This window comes from Pelophylax lessonae (assembly GCF_965119305.1).
Source record: "Pelophylax lessonae genome assembly, chromosome: 5".
Lineage (NCBI taxonomy): Eukaryota > Metazoa > Chordata > Amphibia > Anura > Ranidae > Pelophylax > Pelophylax lessonae.
The window spans coordinates 343,700,375-343,718,518 of NC_138772.1; the positions used below are offsets into that span (position 1 = coordinate 343,700,375).

General features: G+C 41.6%; 1 protein-coding gene across 2 annotated transcripts in view; it reads left to right on the forward strand.

The window, feature by feature from the left end:
- KDM1B (lysine demethylase 1B) overlaps nucleotides 1–18,144 on the forward strand; it is a 128,544-nt gene that overhangs the window by 44,304 nt on the left and 66,096 nt on the right. The window contains exons 7-14 of one of the 2 annotated variants that reach the window (XM_082258769.1): nucleotides 55–93; nucleotides 4,614–4,812; nucleotides 4,911–5,095; nucleotides 7,560–7,736; nucleotides 7,947–8,018; nucleotides 8,456–8,593; nucleotides 9,954–10,125; nucleotides 14,358–14,485. In XM_082258769.1, coding sequence (XP_082114895.1) covers nucleotides 55–93; nucleotides 4,614–4,812; nucleotides 4,911–5,095; nucleotides 7,560–7,736; nucleotides 7,947–8,018; nucleotides 8,456–8,593; nucleotides 9,954–10,125; nucleotides 14,358–14,485 — 1,110 coding nt within the window. Of the gene's footprint in view, nucleotides 1–54; nucleotides 94–4,613; nucleotides 4,813–4,910; nucleotides 5,096–7,559; nucleotides 7,737–7,943; nucleotides 8,019–8,455; nucleotides 8,594–9,953; nucleotides 10,126–14,357; nucleotides 14,486–18,144 lie in introns of both variants that reach the window. The other variant, XM_082258768.1, reaches the window with a different exon arrangement.

An 18,144-nucleotide genomic window follows, 5' to 3' on the forward strand; every position in this document is an offset into this window, starting at 1 on the left:
TCTTGTTGTTAATTATAAAATATTTGTCTTTCTTGTTTGTTTATTTTTTTGCAGGCAGAGGGGCCAGATCAGTGCTCTATGCCAGAAGACCTGGTAAGTTAAACTTTACATTTCACAAATAGTAACCAAACATGTTCTCAGTAGATCTTGGAAAGTGTAGCACATATTAATTTATAGTGTGTATAATAAGATGCACTGATGCAAAAAAAACATTTTTACCTTGGTAGCATAAATTAAAACTATAATGGTTTTTGTTGAGTTTGTATTTTTTTGTTAGTTACAGGTGTCTAAACTGATAATTTCATTATTTGTATAAAATCTATAATTTACAAATAAACATTTTTTTGCTGTGTACATGCATGACACTGTTTGTAAAACAGGCTAATAATAAAGCCCAATCCCACCATACCTATTTCTAGAAGACTGTTTTATTATTTACCAGCAAGAGAGAAAAGGGCGTTTCCTTCCTCTGACTAAGTCCCGGTTCACATTTGTGCGATGCGGGAACGCTGCGAATATGCATCGCATCCGCACCTCTGGCAGTTCACACTGCCATATGCGATATGCAGGGGTGTCAATTAAAAGTTAACGACACCCCCAGTTGCGATCGCATATCGCAGTGCGATCTGCAAGTTCGCACAGAATCGGATCGCACTAGTGTGAACCACTATGTGATCCGATTCTGCTGCGGATGAAAAAAGCCTCATGTGCGAGTTTAGTGCAGATGCGGTGCGAATTCAGCCATACAAAGTGTTTCACTGCTAAACAGCTTCTGGACATGCCCAGAAGTTGTGCAGGGAGGCCGCGCCTGCATCGGAAGTGACAAGCGGGGCCGGTGCAGTGCATTGTGGGACGCCAACGTCACAGAAGAGGACACGAAGAGGGACGCTGCAGCTTCAGCTGCCCACACCTGAGATGGCAGCGCTGGAGAAGAACTTTTCAAGGTAAGTATTTCTTCTTACAGGTAAGTGCGACCTGGGACAGTTCAGAGGCTATCCATTATGGAATGTACTAGCCCTGACTGTCCTGGGAGTATTTTTAGCTCAAATTAACTCCGCTTTAATTTATATAGATTCTCTTTGAATTTGCATGCGTTTTGTTTCATAAATGTAGTTTGTACAGTTCTTTGAATATGTCAGAAAACCCCTGATGCATGCTGTGTTTACTGTTAAAGGACTGTAATAACCATTCTGCATTACTTTATGTAAAGAACGGTCCATAGCTGCCTACAGCCACCTTCACCCATTCATGTTTATGGGCGACTGTACACAGCTTCAGGACATCCTCAGCACCAGAAATACAAATATTTAGGGTTTTTTATGTTGCACAGGCAAATGCGCCCATGTCCATGAAGCCCTAAACTTTATTTTTTTATTTTTATTTTTTTTCCTTCGTTTGTTCATTTGTTTAAGGCTCCGTTCACATGTGAGCGTATGGATCGCGGGCAGAACCGCCGCGGTTCCGCCCGCGATCCGGAGATTTATTGCAAATAGCGGGACGCCTAGCGTTGCCCGTTGATTTGCAATAGCCCCCCCAAACGCCGAGCGATGTTGCCGCGATTTCCGCCTGCCGAATCGCGGCAACATCGCGCAAACAAAATCGCGGGACGCAACACGCTCCAAAGAAGTACAAGAGCTTCTTTGGAGCGCATTGCGTCCCGCGATTTTGTTTGCGCGATGTTGCCGGCGACATCGCTCGGCGTTTGGGGGGCTATTGCAAATCAACGGGCAACGCTAGGCGTCCCGCGATTTGCAATAATCTCCGGATCGCGGGCGGAACCGCGGCGGTTCTGCCCGCGATCCAAACGCTGACATGTGAATGCAGCCTTATAGTTTGTAAATAACTTTCATAGTTTATACCAGAATGTCATTTCAGAGTCAATATAAATGGGACAAATTATCAAACAAAATGTGCAATGTTTATTTACAGTAACCTATTTTAAAAACTAACAAAACTAACAGTCATCAAAATAGAAAAAAAAAGCATTTTTCAATGCAATCTATAGACAAAAAAATTAAAGAGCATGTCAAGGCAATATTTAAAAAATAAATCTAGCACGTCTCTATAAGGCCTCATGCACATTGGACATTTTTACAGCTGCTGTTTTTGGTGTCAGGCGTTATTTTCTGCAGCCAATAAACTCCCCAGCATGTTATCCTATGTGTCCATGCACACATAGGCTGTTATCAGCAGTTTTTGGCAGGGCTGTTTTCTGGCTGGAAAAAAACCCAGAACTAGTGGGATTTGAGAGGGGTTTTCCAGTTGTAAAAACGCTCTAACTCTGATAAAAGCTGAAAAATGCAGGAAAACTCATCTATTCGGTGTTTCTCAACGTTTCTGAGCTATAAGCTTCTGTGAGAGTATAGTTTTCCTTAAAATAGCTAAAAAACATGACAGGTAAAAAAAGCCTTGAGGCCTAATAGAGGCACATTTGCCCAAATTTTATTCCTTTAAATTTGCTGCAGGTACAGAAAAAATAACTGTGGTTAGGCCTGAAATATGGTCTTTGACAGGACAACACATGATGTCAGTCCTGCCTCTATCATTTTCTGAAGGATTGCAATATAGACAGATCTCTCCTAATTTACTCCCCTACCTTCGTTCTCTCCATAACCCCTCTTGAGCACAGGCAGAGAGCACAGGAAGTTACGACTATGCCTCAGTAAGTGGGTGAAATGCATCAGGGTGTGTGATATGGTGGAGACATGTAGGCTGAGGCTGCTTCTTATCGTTTATTCACCTGGGCTAGTCGAGTGAAACAGTGATACTTTCCTCTACACTAGCCTTCTGGATTGGCATTAGGATAAGCCTACACCCCATGTTCTGGGACACAGAAATATGCTTTCACCTCTACTTTGAGTGGCGCAAAAAGCAATATAACAGGTCATAGCTCAAAAGATTTCTTGCAATATCAACAGGTATTTTTTGCACTTATCAAAAAAAAAAAAAGCATTTGTATATTTAGCAGACCAAAAGGAAACAAACGAGAAGATTATTGTTAAAGTAGAAGTCCAGTCAAATACTAACTATACTTAAACCTGCTCCCACCCCGTTCTAAGCCTATTCTAACTACCCTGTAAAACAAATATACTTATTCTGTGGGAGCTCCGGTCCGGTCCGGTCACATGAGCTCCCCAACAACCGGCTTTAGTGAAGAGGAGAGATCGCCAACAATGGCTGCAATGCCTATGCAGTGATGTGACTTATAGGCTTACAATGGGGCGTCCATTGTCAGCTGTCAATCCTCCTATGCTGAAGCTGACGCTGGGAGCCGATCATATGACCAGACCAGAGCGTCCTCGGAATAGGTAGGTATACACATCTTTCCTTTACAGAGTAGTTAGAATAGGCAGAATAGGAGTGGGAGCAGGTTTAAAGGATAAGTTCACTTTCAGAACATGTTACATGCTCCACCCATTTTTAGCATGGAACATGTAACATATTCCAGCTTTTGGTGCTCCCCCCCCCCCACTCCCTGTGAGAACGGACAGGTGTTCGTCTGCTTGCACCCACTCTGCTCCGCCCACACGGTTGCGTCATTTATTCACAATTTCCAGTGAATTAATGCCTAGAAGTTCCGTCAGCCATTGCGACTGATGGCTTGCAGTGCTCAATGAGTTAGAATGCACATTATTTTACCTGTAAAAAATGTGCATTTATTCTTTTTTTAAAAAGGTGAACTTATCCTTTTAAGCATAGTTAGTATTTGACTGGACGTTTACTTTAAGGTTTGCATACATGTCAACAAACCAAAATGGAATATTTTTGCAAGACAATTTTGTCAATAAAAGCCTAATTTGTTCCCAAAAAAAAGAATATCTGTGTTAGTTTAAGTTCTGACAAAATTATCACTAAATAGACAGGCCCATATGAGAAATGTAAAAATTGCTCTAGTCCACAAATAGTATACTGTACAGGTACTGGAGCCTAATGGGCCATACACACTATGAGATTTTCTGAAGACTTTTTTTCCTTTAGATTTACCAAAACCATGTAATATGAGGTCAAACCTAAACACTTTCAATTTGTATGCAATCTGGCAGGCCCTTGCACTACATAGAAAAGGTAAATCTGAAGGAAAAAGTCTTCAGAAAATCTTATAGTGTGTATGGCCCTTAAGCAGTGGATATACTTAAACAAGATTTCAACTTTTTGGCTCATGTTCTGTTTGGTTTATGATACATAAAATGAGATTGTTTGGAGACAACTGAACAATATGACAGAATAATAATGTACAAATTAAACCAGTTCTGGTGTTGATTTACATAATTTAGGATAACAGAGAAACCATGTCTTAGATAGTTTTTTAACCCTGCCTTAGCTCAGGTTCACACTAGTGCAATTTTAAGTACGATTTGAGTAACACAGAATCACATGACAATGGAAATCACATTGTTTTCAAAGATGCCCATTCACATTATTGCAACACACCATGGTACAATTTTGGAAAAGGGCATTGACAGCCAGACAACTTGTGTTTTCAGAAGGAGAAAGCTGCAGCTATTGTAGCCTGCATTTTTCTTTCATAGTAGGTTTCCAAAAGCCAATTTTCATTTTGTGTCATGCTCATATATGTTGTATGCTGAATGTTTTTGTTTTTTTTTAATTATCAGAGAGTATCTGAAGTATCAACTCAGCCATGGTATTCGATGCTCATTCTACCTCCATTGCTGAAAGATAGCCCAGCAGCTGCAATGTTGGCTGCTTATTACCCTGACTGTGTGGGCATGAGTCCATCTTGCACCAACACAAATCGTCTTCATATAGAAGGAAAAATGGAGCAAGACAGAGGAGTCGGTTCTAACTTAGCTGGTGAGTGCTTCAAGTCTTATCACTAAATGTACCATGTTAATAGTTACAGTTAATGTCCCCCAACAAAAAAGATTGTTCACTTTTTTTTTCTCTTACAGCCGCAAGAATGAATCCATATTTTCAGCCATTTTACCAGCCCAATGAATGTGGGAAGGCATTATGTGTAAGACCTGATGTAATGGAACTGGATGAACTCTATGAGTTTCCAGAATACTCTAGGGATCCTACAATGTATTTGGCTATGAGAAATCTGATTATGGCCCTGTGGCACATAAACTGTAAGGTGTGTGAAGATGCATTTCTAAAGATATTCATAATGAATTAGGGTGCAACAGCTTTACTAACTGATGAGTGCTCTGCTGATTTTAGCTATAAACTGATGATGATTTAGAGCAGGGGTCTCAAAACTTTCTAAATAAAGGGAGAGTTTTCTGTTCTTCAAACTTTAGGGGAGGTGGAGTGTGGCCAGCTGGAGTAGAAAATGTCACGGTGTCAGTGTAAGTAGACAGTGTCCCCTCTTTTCTATTAGGGGGAGGAATAGTGCCCCATTGTTAGTATCAGTAGGAGGAATAGTATCCCATCAGTGGGAGGAATAGTGCCCCATTATTGGTGTCAGTGGGGGAAATAGTGCCCCATCATTGATGTCAGTGGGAGGAATAGTGCCCCATCATTGATGCCGGTGGGAGGAATAGTGCCCCATCATTGGTGCCAGTGGGAGGATTAGTGCCCATCATTGGTGTCAGTGGAAGGAATAGTGCCCCATCATTGGTGTCAGTGGGAGGAATTGAGCCCCATCATTGGTGTCAGTGGGAGGAATTGAGCCCCATCATTGGTGTCAGTGGGAGGAATTGAGCCCCATCATTGGTGTCAGTGGGAGGAATTGTGCCCCATCATTGGTGTCAGTGGGAGGAAATGAGCCCCATCATTGGTGTCAGTGGGAGGAATTTTGCCCCATCATTGGTGTAAGTGGAAGGAATAGTGCCCCATCATTGGTGTCAGTGGGAGGAATTGAGCCCCATCATTGGTGTCAGTGGGAGGAATTGAGCCCCATCATTGGTGTCGGTGGGAGGAAAAGTGCCCCATCATTGGTGTCAGTGGGAGGAAAAGTGCCCCATCATTGGTGTCAGTGGGAGGAATAGTGCCCCATCATTTGTGTCAGTGGGAGGAATAGTGCCCCATCATTGGTGCTGGAGGGAGAAGTAGTGCCCATCATTGGTGTCAGTGGAAAGAATAATGTCCCATCAATGGTGTCAGTGGGAGGAATAGTGGCCCATCATTGGTGTCAGTGGGAGGAATAGTGGCCCATCATTGGTGTCAGTGGGAGGAATAGTGCCTCATTATTGGTGTCAGTGTGAGGAATAATGCCTCATCATTGGTGTCAGTGTGATTAATAGTGTCCCATTATTGGTGTCAGTGGGAGGAATAGTGCCTCATTATTGGTGTCAGTGTGAGGAATAGTGCCCCATCATTGGTGTCAGTGTGATTAATAGTGTCCCATCATTGGTGTCAGTGGGAGGAATAGTGTCCCATCATTGGTGTCAGTGGGATAAATAGTGTCCCATCATTGGTTGTCAGTGGGAGGAATAGTGTCCCATCATTGGTGTCAGTGTGATTAATAGAGTCCCATTCATTGGTGTTGGTGGGAGGAATAGTGCCCCATTGTCGGTGTCGGTGACAGAAACTATGTCCCACTGTTGTTGACAGTGGGGGGAATAATGCCAAAAGGGATGAATAAAAGCAAGCCGAGGGCAGCAGTTTGGAGACCACTGATATAGAGGAATTGCTGTCAAGGAGGAGCAAAGCCCTGACAGTTTTTTTTTTTTTTTTTTTTTTACTTGCAAACAGAATTGGAAAGGGAAAGATCCTTTATAGGGGTTTCGTTTGTGGTTCTGTGTCTTTTTTTAGGGAATTACCCTCACTTCCTTTCGGGAAAGGAAATGATGGATAATCTCTCTAGTGGTAATACAGATTTTAAATAAAAATCTTATAGACAGTCTATCCCTTTCCCATTTTTGTGGGGGGAAAGGTTGGAAACTTCTGTGAGGTTATTACTACTGTCTGTGTCTTCCTTTTTTCAGAGACAACCGACTGCCTTATTTCTTGTCCTGGAAGTGAGCTTTCCTCAATGGGATCACAGACACCAGTAAAAACTTGAGGAATATGTACACTTTCCAGATTTATCCGAAAACTAAAGCTGTGCGTTGTAAATGGCAAGTGCATAAAAGGAGAACAGACAATCACTGAATGAGCTCTATGGCAAAATTTAAATGAAAGTGTCTGAGATACTTTGTCTCAACCTTGTCTGAACTGCAGCACAGCCAATCAACTTTACATTTTTTTGTTTTCGAAGCTGTGTGAAAAAAAATGCCTCATTTGATCGAGAACTTGTCTCAGACACTTTATTCATTTCCACCCTATGAGTTTCCAAAATACTCCATGGATTCTATAGTGTGTTTGAATATGAAAATAAATTTTGGTTCTTTGACACAAAAACTGAAAGGTGTGTGATGGCTCTGATTTCGGTGGGGACCCAAAGAACTGCAGGAGCTATAATACCCTGTGAGGCTAAAAAGAGGGGTTTTCAAAAGAAAGCATGCTGTTAATTGTTAAAGGGCAAAGGCAAACACATACTGTATTAAGCAATCCAAAACTAAAAACGAAGGTGCCCTAAGTTAAGCTAAAGTTTAAACAACTGTCTTTTTTTTTTTTTGCTCTAATACTTTTGCATTATGTATCCTAATCCATAGGAAGTGCTCACAACACCGACATGTGCTCATCATATAATGGTAAGGGGCCTGATTCGCATCCGTTGTGTACAGGAGTTGGAAAGAATTCTCTACTTTATGACCAGGAAAGGACTGGTTAACACTGGAGTTTTGTCTGTTGCACCTGGCCAGTATCTACTTCCAAAAGAATACCACAATGTGAGTGGACGGGGAACATTTTAAGGCTTGTGACCTTCTAGAAATCTGAAATGACAATGTTTTACTAACACATTTCATTTTTTAGCCAAGTGCATTATTTGACTTTTGGATTCTTTGAAATATACTGTGTGTTGGCTGTTCTTTTCTGTAGCTGTGTCTATCTAATATCTACATAAAATCCATCCCTATTTTTTCTTAATGTTCCAGAAGTCTGTGATTATCATTGGGGCAGGACCAGCAGGACTGGCTGCTGCTCGAGAATTACACAACTTTGGAATCAAGGTATGCAAAGACACTTCTTTTTTATGTCCTGCCATATTGTTTGCTTTTCTGAAAATTCAGTTTTGAAACGAAGACACTGCCATTGTACCTATTCGGGGCAAAAGTGACTGTGTAAAGCTGCCACCCAGAACATTATACCTAATTTTTCAGTGCTCCCCCTCCTTCTTCAGTGTCCTGCAGTGAAGTTTGCTAAAATTCTTGCAAAATATAAAGAAGACTTCGAGAGGTTTTCTTTTTCTGCCTGTAATCTGAATTATGTGTGGCAATGGCCCCTAAATTAGTTATGCTTAGCTAAAGAGGAAAGTTATCATTTAGCAACAGACACAGGGTAGTCAGAAAACTCCACTGAATATTGGCTCTATAGTTGCATATATATTTTTTTTTAATTAACATTTTATTTCTGCTGGTTTTCTACCTGCATTTTGTGTTCTTTTTAGGTGATGGTCCTAGAAGCAAGAGACAGAATCGGTGGTAGAGTTTGGGATGATAAGTCTTTCAAAGGAGTCACTGTGGGAAAAGGAGCTCAGATTGTGAATGGCTGCATAAACAACCCTATTGCATTAATGTGCGAGCAAGTGGGTTTCTGTTGTCTTTGTGTTTAAAATTTAGTGTTGTCTCTATTAAAGCTAAATTCCAGGCAATCTATTAGATGCAATATTCACAAGGTATTTTTAAACCCTGCCACACAGCACAGCCCTGTTTAGCAGGCCAGGAGACCTGATTTTTCTCAGCTGCAGTTTCTAACATTAACAGGTCTTATTTCTCCCACAGCCTTACTGGACCAGTGATGAACTCATCACTCTGTCACTCTCTTCATATCAACATGACCTTTACTGGCACATGAGCACAGCTGACTGGCTCACCATGCTGCTTCTCCCTCTTCTAGTTTGAGCTCTGCTTTGCAGGGACTGAAAGTGGCTGATAGCAGATCAAATTCTGGTACTTGCATCGTTTTTAAAAATGTAATTTGTTCTTTGCAAGAAATACAGAGCTGAGTGAGTTAGTGTCCTTTGCTTCTGCCTGGAATTTCGTTTTAAACATAAAAGGATTCACCAGTAATAAGTTGTAGAAAGACATTTGTAATGTGGTAATTTACTTATGTTTCTGTCCATCCCACTCTTACGATCACTACATGGGTAAAATGCATTAAATCTGGAATCACAGTGATCCCTAGAAGTGAATGTATTGGCTACCTGAATTTATTTTGACCACATACAGCAGTGGTGCAACCAGTGTTGTATTACCTGTCTTATATTCCATGTGTAGATGTTCTAAAAATCAATCAAGCTATTACTGGGCAAGTTCCTATGGTACTACTCCCCGCCCTGCATGATGTCAGAAGTGATCCACTTGTCAAATGTCTTATCTTTCAGATCTCAGACCTGGTACAGGCCATACAAGAAGTGTTTATTTTTAGATGATTAGACTTTACCTTCCAAAGAGCTTCTCATCTGGTCTGCAAATCCACTGTTCAGGGTGTATGCAGCCACTTTCTTTGGCAGTAGCACATGCCATCAGCTTGTTTCTGTGTAATCAGCAGAGAACAATAGAAAATCAGCCAAAAAGGTCCAACCTGCCATACCTCTGAAGCTGTGAGGATGAACCCCCATGGTACTCTGTTACAGTCATTAACTTACTGTATGTGGGGACATTGTTGTACAGTAGACCCATTGCATGTTATAGTTTCCTCATTGTTAGCCACATGAACTGCTATAACTGAAGTTTCTGTCTTCCTTTTAATTAGGTATGTAAAATCAGAATGGCTATTTGTTGTTTTCCTATCTCATTTCAGATCTCTGATGACTAATAAAGTGATTGCAGTTTAGAATTTTTTTTGATTGATATGTTAGAATTCATGAGTGATCTTAATGCTTCTTTGTTTATAACTCATATTTTTTAAGTCCCCCTATTTATTCTTTATTATTGAAACCGCAGCTTGGTATAACAATGCGCAAACTAAGGGAAAAGTGTGATTTGATACAAGAAGGCGGAAGGCTAACAGACCCATCTATAGACAAACGAATGGATTTTCATTTTAATGCTATACTGGATGTTGTGGCAGAATGGCGTAAAGATAAGGGTCAGCAACAAGATGTTCCACTTGGAGGTATCTATTCACTCAATATATTTTATACAGTCTTAGTAAATACTAAGAACATACCTAAGGTTGTCCATTAATGTGCTGTTTAATGACCAATGACCTTAACATCAAGACATAATTTGCAGATCATTGTTATACTTTATACAGTGCCTTAAAAAGTATTCCTACCCCTCCACATTTTGTCATGTTACAACCAAAAACGTAAATGTATTTGAATGGGATTTTATGTGAAAGACCAACATAAAGTGGCACACAATTGTGAAGTGGAAGGAAAATGATAAATGGTTTTCAAATTTTCTTTACAAATAAATATCAGAAAAGTGTGGCATGTATTTGTATTCAGCCCCCCCTGAGTCAATACTTTGTAGAACCACCTTTCACTGCAGTTACAGCTGCAAGTCCGTTTTGGGTATGTCTCTACCAGCTTTGCACATCTAGAAAGTGAAAATTTTGCCCATTCTTCTTTGCAAAATAGCTCAAGTTCTGTCAGATTGGATGGAGAGTGTCTATGGAAAGCAATTTTTCTTGCCACAGAATCTCAATTGGATTTAGATCTGGACTTTGATTGGGCCATTCTAACACATAAATATGCTTTGATCTAAGCCATTCCATTGTAGCTGTGGCTGTATGTTTAGGGCAGTTGTCTTGCTGAAAGGTGAACCTCCGCGCCTCAGTCTCAAGTCTTTTACAGACTCTTGGTTTTCTTCTAACATTGCCCTGTATTTGGCTCTATTGATCTTCCCAGCAACTCTGACCAGCTTCCCTATCCCTGCTGAAGAAAAGCATCCCCACAACATGTTGCTGCCACCACCATGTTTCACGGAGGGAATGAATGGTGTTTTCAGGGTGATGTGCAGTGTTAGTTTTTCACCACACATAGCATTTTGCTTTTAGGCCAAAAAGTAGAATTTTGGTCTCATTTGACCAGAGCACTTCTTCCACATGTTTGCTGTGTCCCTCACATGGCTTATCGCAAACTGCAAACAGGACTTCTTATGTCTTTCTTTCAACAATGGCTTTCTTCTTGCCACTCTCCATAAAGGCCAGATTTGTGGAGTCCTGTAAACAGATTCTCCCACCTGAGCTGTGGATCTCTGCAGCTCCTCCAGAGTAGCATGGGCCTCTTGGCTGCTTCTCTGATTAGTGGTTTTCTTGCCCAGCCTGTCAGTTTAGATGGACGGCCATGTCATGGTAGGTTTGCAGTTGTGCCATACTCTTTCCATTTTCGGATGATGGATTAAACAGTCCTCCATGAGATGTTCAAAGCTTGGGATATTCTTTTATAACCTAACCCTGCTTTAAACTTCTCCAGAACTTTATCCCTGACTGTCTGGTTTGTTCCTTGGCCTTTATGATTCTGTTTGTTAACTAAGGTTCTCTAACAAACCCCTGAGGGCTTCACAGAACAGCTGTATTTATGCTGAGATTAAATTACACACAGGTGGACTCTTTTTACTAATTAGGTGACTTCTGAAGGCAATTGGTTCCACTGGATTTTAGTTCTGGGTATCAGAATAAAGGGGGGCTGAATACAAATTCACGCCACGCTTTTCAGATAATTTATTTTTAAAAAGTTTGAAAACCACTTATCATTTTCCTTCCACTTCACAATTATGTGCCACTTTGTGTTGATCTAGCGCAAAAATCCCCAAAAAAATAAATTTTTGTTTTTGGTTGTAACATGAAAAAATGTGGAAAATTTCACAGAGCATGAATGCTTTTTCAAGGCACTGTACACTTCAAACTTCCCTGCTGCTTTTCACAAGTTTTACAGTACCTCAATCATGGTAATGAATAAGCTTGTAATGCATCTGTCCTGTCGTCCTGCACTTCTCATCACTACTTCCATGTCTGGAGTCCCAAGCCTCAGGTCATGTGACATACAGTATATTCACACGTACAGTACAAGACTATAAAAAACACAATCGTCTTTGTGCAGTACAACACACTATTTGGATAGAAAAGTAGGGTGATGGCACTGCCTACAGTAGAAATAATTGAATAAAATGTAGTATAAAATAGAGAGGTACTCACATAACAAGCATGTATACAGGCACAGATTCGTGAGTCTGGAGCGCGATGCGGTCCAAGCCTCGTTCTCGATCGTGCAGGAACCGGAAGTGACGCGACACGGCGTACGCGTTTCGTAATGAATACGTCTTCAGCAGCAGGGCTATATTTAGTCACTGGACGTGACTCAAGAGACTTTACCATATTGGACTGTCTATATACATATCTGCTGCATACCAGTGTTAATTTGGACTGTCTATATATACATATCCACTGCATATCAGTGTTAATTTATTTGATATTTTTTATTCAATTAGCACCTTATGCACCTATATCACAGTGTATGATATAGTTGGGAATCCCTCACGTGCACGTTAGCACTTTATTTGATAAGCACTTTATTGGATATGCACCTTTAAGTATGCACTATTTGTGTTTTGACATTTAATATTTGCACCAGTCACTTTACTAAGTTCATTACCTGATATATACTGTATTTTATACTACATTTTATTCAATTATTTCTACTGTAGGCAGCGCCATCACCCTACTTTTCTATCCATTCCATATTTAGTCTTCGGACTAATATCCAGGGAGGCTGCAGCCTATATTTACACCTTTTATATATAATATATCACCATCCACATTTTTTCATCTCTATATTTATACTCCCACATCTTTCACTTTACCTTTGCACATATTTATAATATAATTTTTTCACATCCAAATAGAACCGTTTGCGCGGAGTTTATATCTTCCACAACACAGTATTTAAACAGAAACCTAAAACACACACTTTTACTTTTGGAAAGCATATCTATGGGGTCTTTGTATAAAGGATTTGCTGTGTGATTTAAGACAAAGAATGTTTGCTTAAAATTTGTCCATTTGTGTTTTACAGCATTTGGCTATCTTTCAGATCATTCACAGTATGTGTAATGGGTCAGCTAATGGACAACTCTTTCATTTTTAAATGTGAAGGATGAATCTTGTTTGTAGTTGGAATCTCTCTATTACTGTATGCTGTATACTGATGGGCAAATCTTATTTTAATTTAAATGTGATGAGTGAATCTTGTTTGTAAAAGTAATTTCTCTATTATTTTCTATGATGATGGATGACATTTGTAATTGTTATGTTAACATGTATGCTAAAAATGATAAATGACTAGCGTGAATCTGAAAAAAATAGTTCAATGCTGTAAAATGCAGATGGATGAAAGTCCAGCAAACATTTGCTGTTTAAATTGCAATTCTTTGTAAAATAGGACCCTATATATTTTTCCTGTCTGTTGGCACGAATAGCTGTATCTCCTAGTCTGCTGACAGCTTACCTTTGTGTCAGTAAATGAGGAGTGTCTACCCCTTGTAAAAGGGGCTGGAGATGTTTTGGGCACAATTGTAATCTATGCCAATTTGTAGGATGCTGACTGGACCACGCATTTGTCAATCTGCAAAAATGGCTAAATCTCTTAACAAGATGGGGTGACGAAGAACAAGTCAAAGCCAAGATGGCCATTTTCATGTTTGGCCAGCTTTACAGAATCAAAGTTTTCCTTTTTTTTAGTTATATACACTATATTATTTTATCTTGGTTTCCATGTATCATACCTCCCCTTGCTAAGAATATAAATTCAGTTTATAGCCTAATTAATGTATTATTTAAAATCTACACTGCTTGTGGGCTTCCGTCAGTATACGGCTTCCTTCAGTCTTGAACATAGATTTCAGATTATTCAGCCTCCCCCCATACAAAGCTAGCCGACAACTTAGCTTGTTCTGGAACCTTCTCCTTTATTGAACAGTCACTCAGTTTATATATAGCATGGACATCCCCCTCCTAATCAGATTACCACACACAGGTCAGGGGTTGACTGATTACATTATCATATGCAGATTAAATTATATACAGAAATCAAATTAACCTGAACTAATTATCTAGTCATCTGGACAGAAACAATATGTGAGTTCATTAACAGTGGGACAGACAGGCTTAACAGAATACACAAACAATAGGAAGGGACCCCCAGTGACAGATTGTCTGTCTTTGACATTGAAGTACAATACACATTATCAGAAGTGTAAACACAGAACCCATTTGAAGCACTTCAAAACATATTCTCAGTGTCCATTAAGTATCTGTCTTTCACTCCCAGTGGCGGTGAGTACCGTCACACTACATATTACTGTTCTGCAATGTAATATCTACACTTTTTTTTTTTTAATTAGATAAGATACAAGAGATCTACAAAACATTCATTCAGGAATCTGGAATCCAGTTCACAGATGTAGAAGAAAAGGTCTTACAGTTCCACCTTGGGAATCTGGAATATGCTTGTGGAAGCAATCTACATAATGTGAGTTCTTGTTGTTAATTTTTCACAAAAAATAAATAAATAATAGATATTTTTTCTATGTATTTATTTTTTTTACAAATTAATTTGTTTTTAATTTTTTACAATGCTTTTTTGGGAGGAGGGGGTTTTGGGGCAGTGGACAGTGAATGTTCATTCAGATCCTTCTGGACAGTGTGGAAATCAGTGGACAGGGGTTTAATAGTATTTTCTACATCGCTGGTCTTTGTTTAGCGGTAGACAGGGCCATCTTTTCCAATGGGCATGCCCGGCGGTTGCCCGGGAGCCCCACTTGCCAGGGGGCCCCACATGGATGGTGATGAACTGGCAATTACTGTCCCTGGTGGTCTAGGGCCCCCCCGTTGTCCGCCGGCCCGGGCCCCCCCCCCCTTGTCCGCCGGCCCAGGCCCCTCCCCCCCTTGTTGTCCGCCAGCGGTGGCCGTGGTGGCTCGAGTCTGCACTGCACAGACACTGGTTGCTAAGGCCAGCATGATTGGCATCTAGCAACCAGTGACGTTAGCAGAGCAGACCCATGATGCACAGCGCCGCAGCGGAGGACTCGGAGGAGGATCCTCCTCCTCGTCGGCTCGTCCTCCTCTCCGTCGGTCTCCGTGCCTAGAAGACTGGCTCCGTCTCCGCCTGCTCCACCCACCTCCTCCCATGTGCAGCCATTGTGAAAAAGGTAAGGCAGCCAGCCCAGCTGCCAGGCTGCTTGATATTTTTTTTTTAACTCTCTCTCTCCATGGCATGATGATGATTGACACAAGAGACAACTACCTGTCCTGGAGGATATACCTTACTATATATTGGTCCCTGTAATATGTATATAGTAAGGTATATATCCTCCAGGTAGTAGTTGTACAGTACTCTCTTGTATAGTGTTCCCTGTAATGTGTATATAGTCTATATACATATTACAGGGAACACTATATACTACAAGAGAGTACAACTACTGCCTGGAGTATATACCTTACTATATACATATTACAGGGACCAATATATACTACAAGAGACAACTACCTGGAGGATATACCTTACTATATACATATTACATGGAACACTATATACTACAAGAGACTCTTGTAGTATATAGTGTTCCCTGTAATATTTATATAGTAAGGTATATACTCCAGGTAGTTGTCTCTTGTAGTATATATTTTTCCCTGTAATATGTATATAGTAAGGTATATACTCCAGGCAGGGCCGTTTGAAGGAATTTGGGGGCCCCAAGCAAAATGGACATGGAGGCCCCCCCGCACACACGCAAAGCCTCCAGCTTTATTTTTCACAGAGGAGAGAAAGAAACATGTGTTCCTTCTTCTTCTTTGTGCAATGCCAACCCAACCTGTTGGAATGGGAGAGCCCAGGAAAACAGGTGCAAGTGGCGGCTGAACACAACCATGGGGATCATTTTTGCTACACAAAAAGCATCATGGCCACATCATATAGTATCCATCCTCTGCTGTTTTGCAGTATAAGGGTAAATGTTTGGGGATGGTAAAAAAAAAAAAAAAAAAATTTTCTACACCCTAAACACAAGTGTAAGGGGCTCATTCACATGAAGAAAGTGTAGGTTGTGTCTCCTGTTCAGAGCTGTATTTTACCAGCATGGGGATGCACAAAGTATTGTGGGCGTCCACGTGCCAGCTTCCCATTCATTTCTATTTGGACCTGCACCCACACCTACCTGCATTTTAGAATAGGACCCAGTGGTTGTACCCATGCAACTGCGTTTCCCAGTAGAAATGAGTAGGACACTGGCAGGCGAGGCGGATGCGCACACAACACTTTGTGCATCCCATGCTGGTAAAAGATGGCCCTGCACAGGAGACATATATCTGCAACGCCAAGTGTCCGGTGTCCCTAAAAGGGCCCTAAATGAGGCCTAAGAATGCTTTTCACTGTCCGTCCTGTGATCACCATCATTATCATCATTATAATAATCACACAATACAGATGCTGTGGTTCAATGCAACTGCACTGTGTGATTAACATGATGATAATGATCACATTTAGCTGCTGTATCAATCATGTGCAACAGAGGCATGGCATAGGTGAAGAAAGAAGCTGTTTTTTTTAGTGACAATGACAATACCTTATTTAAGCAACATTCACTGCAGACTTGCTGGTCCCCACTTTCCTCATACTGTCTGTCCCTCTGTGCTTTGGTGGCTTTTGGCTGCTGCTGATTTCCCCAGAGCCTGAGCCTTCCCTCTCCTCAGCTCAGCACTTACTTGCTGAAGGAGACACAAGACAGTCAGTGAAGAAGCTGCTGTTTGCTGACAGCCTCTGCTCCCTGTGACACAGCATATCACTCCACCAGGACTGGAACTTGGGGCCCAGGATATATGGTCATTGGTCACTCAGACCACATGGGAGCAGCAGGGAACTCGGCAAACAGGCAGAACTTCAGAAGCAAAAAAAAAAAAATGTGCCTGTGTTGTAAAATTTTGTCGGATGCTCTGTGAAACACAGCTGCCGGACGGGCCCCCTACAGGAGGTAATGGGAACTGCATTCCTGCAATGGAAAGAGTTCAGGAACCGACGTCATCGTTCCTCTGCGTTCCCGCAGCTGGACTCGAGCCCTGGATGATAATGTCAGTCTGTGTCGGGTCTTGGGGCCCCAGGCCAGCTCGGGGCCCCAAGCAATTGCTTGGTTTGCCTGCCTTGACGCGACGGCCCTGACTCCAGGTAGTAGTTGTACTCTCTTGTAGTATATAGTGTTCCCTGTAATGTGTATTCTTGTGGGTGATTGTGTAGGCAGGGGGCCCCAGTGCACTGCATTGCCCAGGGGCCTATAAGACTCTTAAGATGGCACTGGCGGTAGACACCATGGGGGAGATTAACTAAAACTGGTGCACTCAGAATCTGGGGCAGCTGTGCATGGTAGCCAATCAGCTTCTAACTTCAGCTTATCTAGTTAAGTTTTGGCAATTAAATTTTGAAGCTTATTGGTTTCTATGCAGAATTGCACCAGATTTTGCATGCTCTAGTTTTAGCAAATAACCCCCCCCCCCCCCCCCGTGTCGAATATTTGCATATCCTGTTTCATAATAGAGAAGAGATCCATCCTCACTATGTCTGTTTGGTTTGTTAATGCAGCTTGCCATTCGCATATGGCCTTCAGCTTGCATAGCTTGGGGAGGATTATTTCTGCTGTGCATACCCCACATATGACTCTCTGTTCTCTCGCTTCTCGGCCTTTTGGCTAAGATCAAGTGTAGTATCTGTTCTTATCAGTTGGTATGGACCCTGAGGGTTAGTATCGGCAGGGGCTGAAATGAACCGGGGCGCTCCAGACGTCACTGGGGGACCGGGAAGTAGGCACTGTCAGAGAAAGCCGGATGGGTCCGCTGCCTCCTGATTTGAATAGGTCCGACCCTATCAGTTTGAAGGGAGCAAGAAAGCTGGGAAATGACGGTTAGTATTGCTCCTGGATGTGATTGGTGAGGAACGTGGATGGCGGTGGGTGGGCCTTTCCTCCTGGGTTGAATCTGGCCTTGCAAAAGGCTTGTCCCCAGTTGTAGGCAGGCTCTCCCCAAGCTGTACATGTTCCAAACCTCCTGGTAGGTAAGGGCTACACTCGGTCTGGCCATTGGGCCGGGATAGAGAAAGCCCGTAGTGCAAGTGCCCCTGGGGTGGCAGCCCAGGGGTGCCTTGAT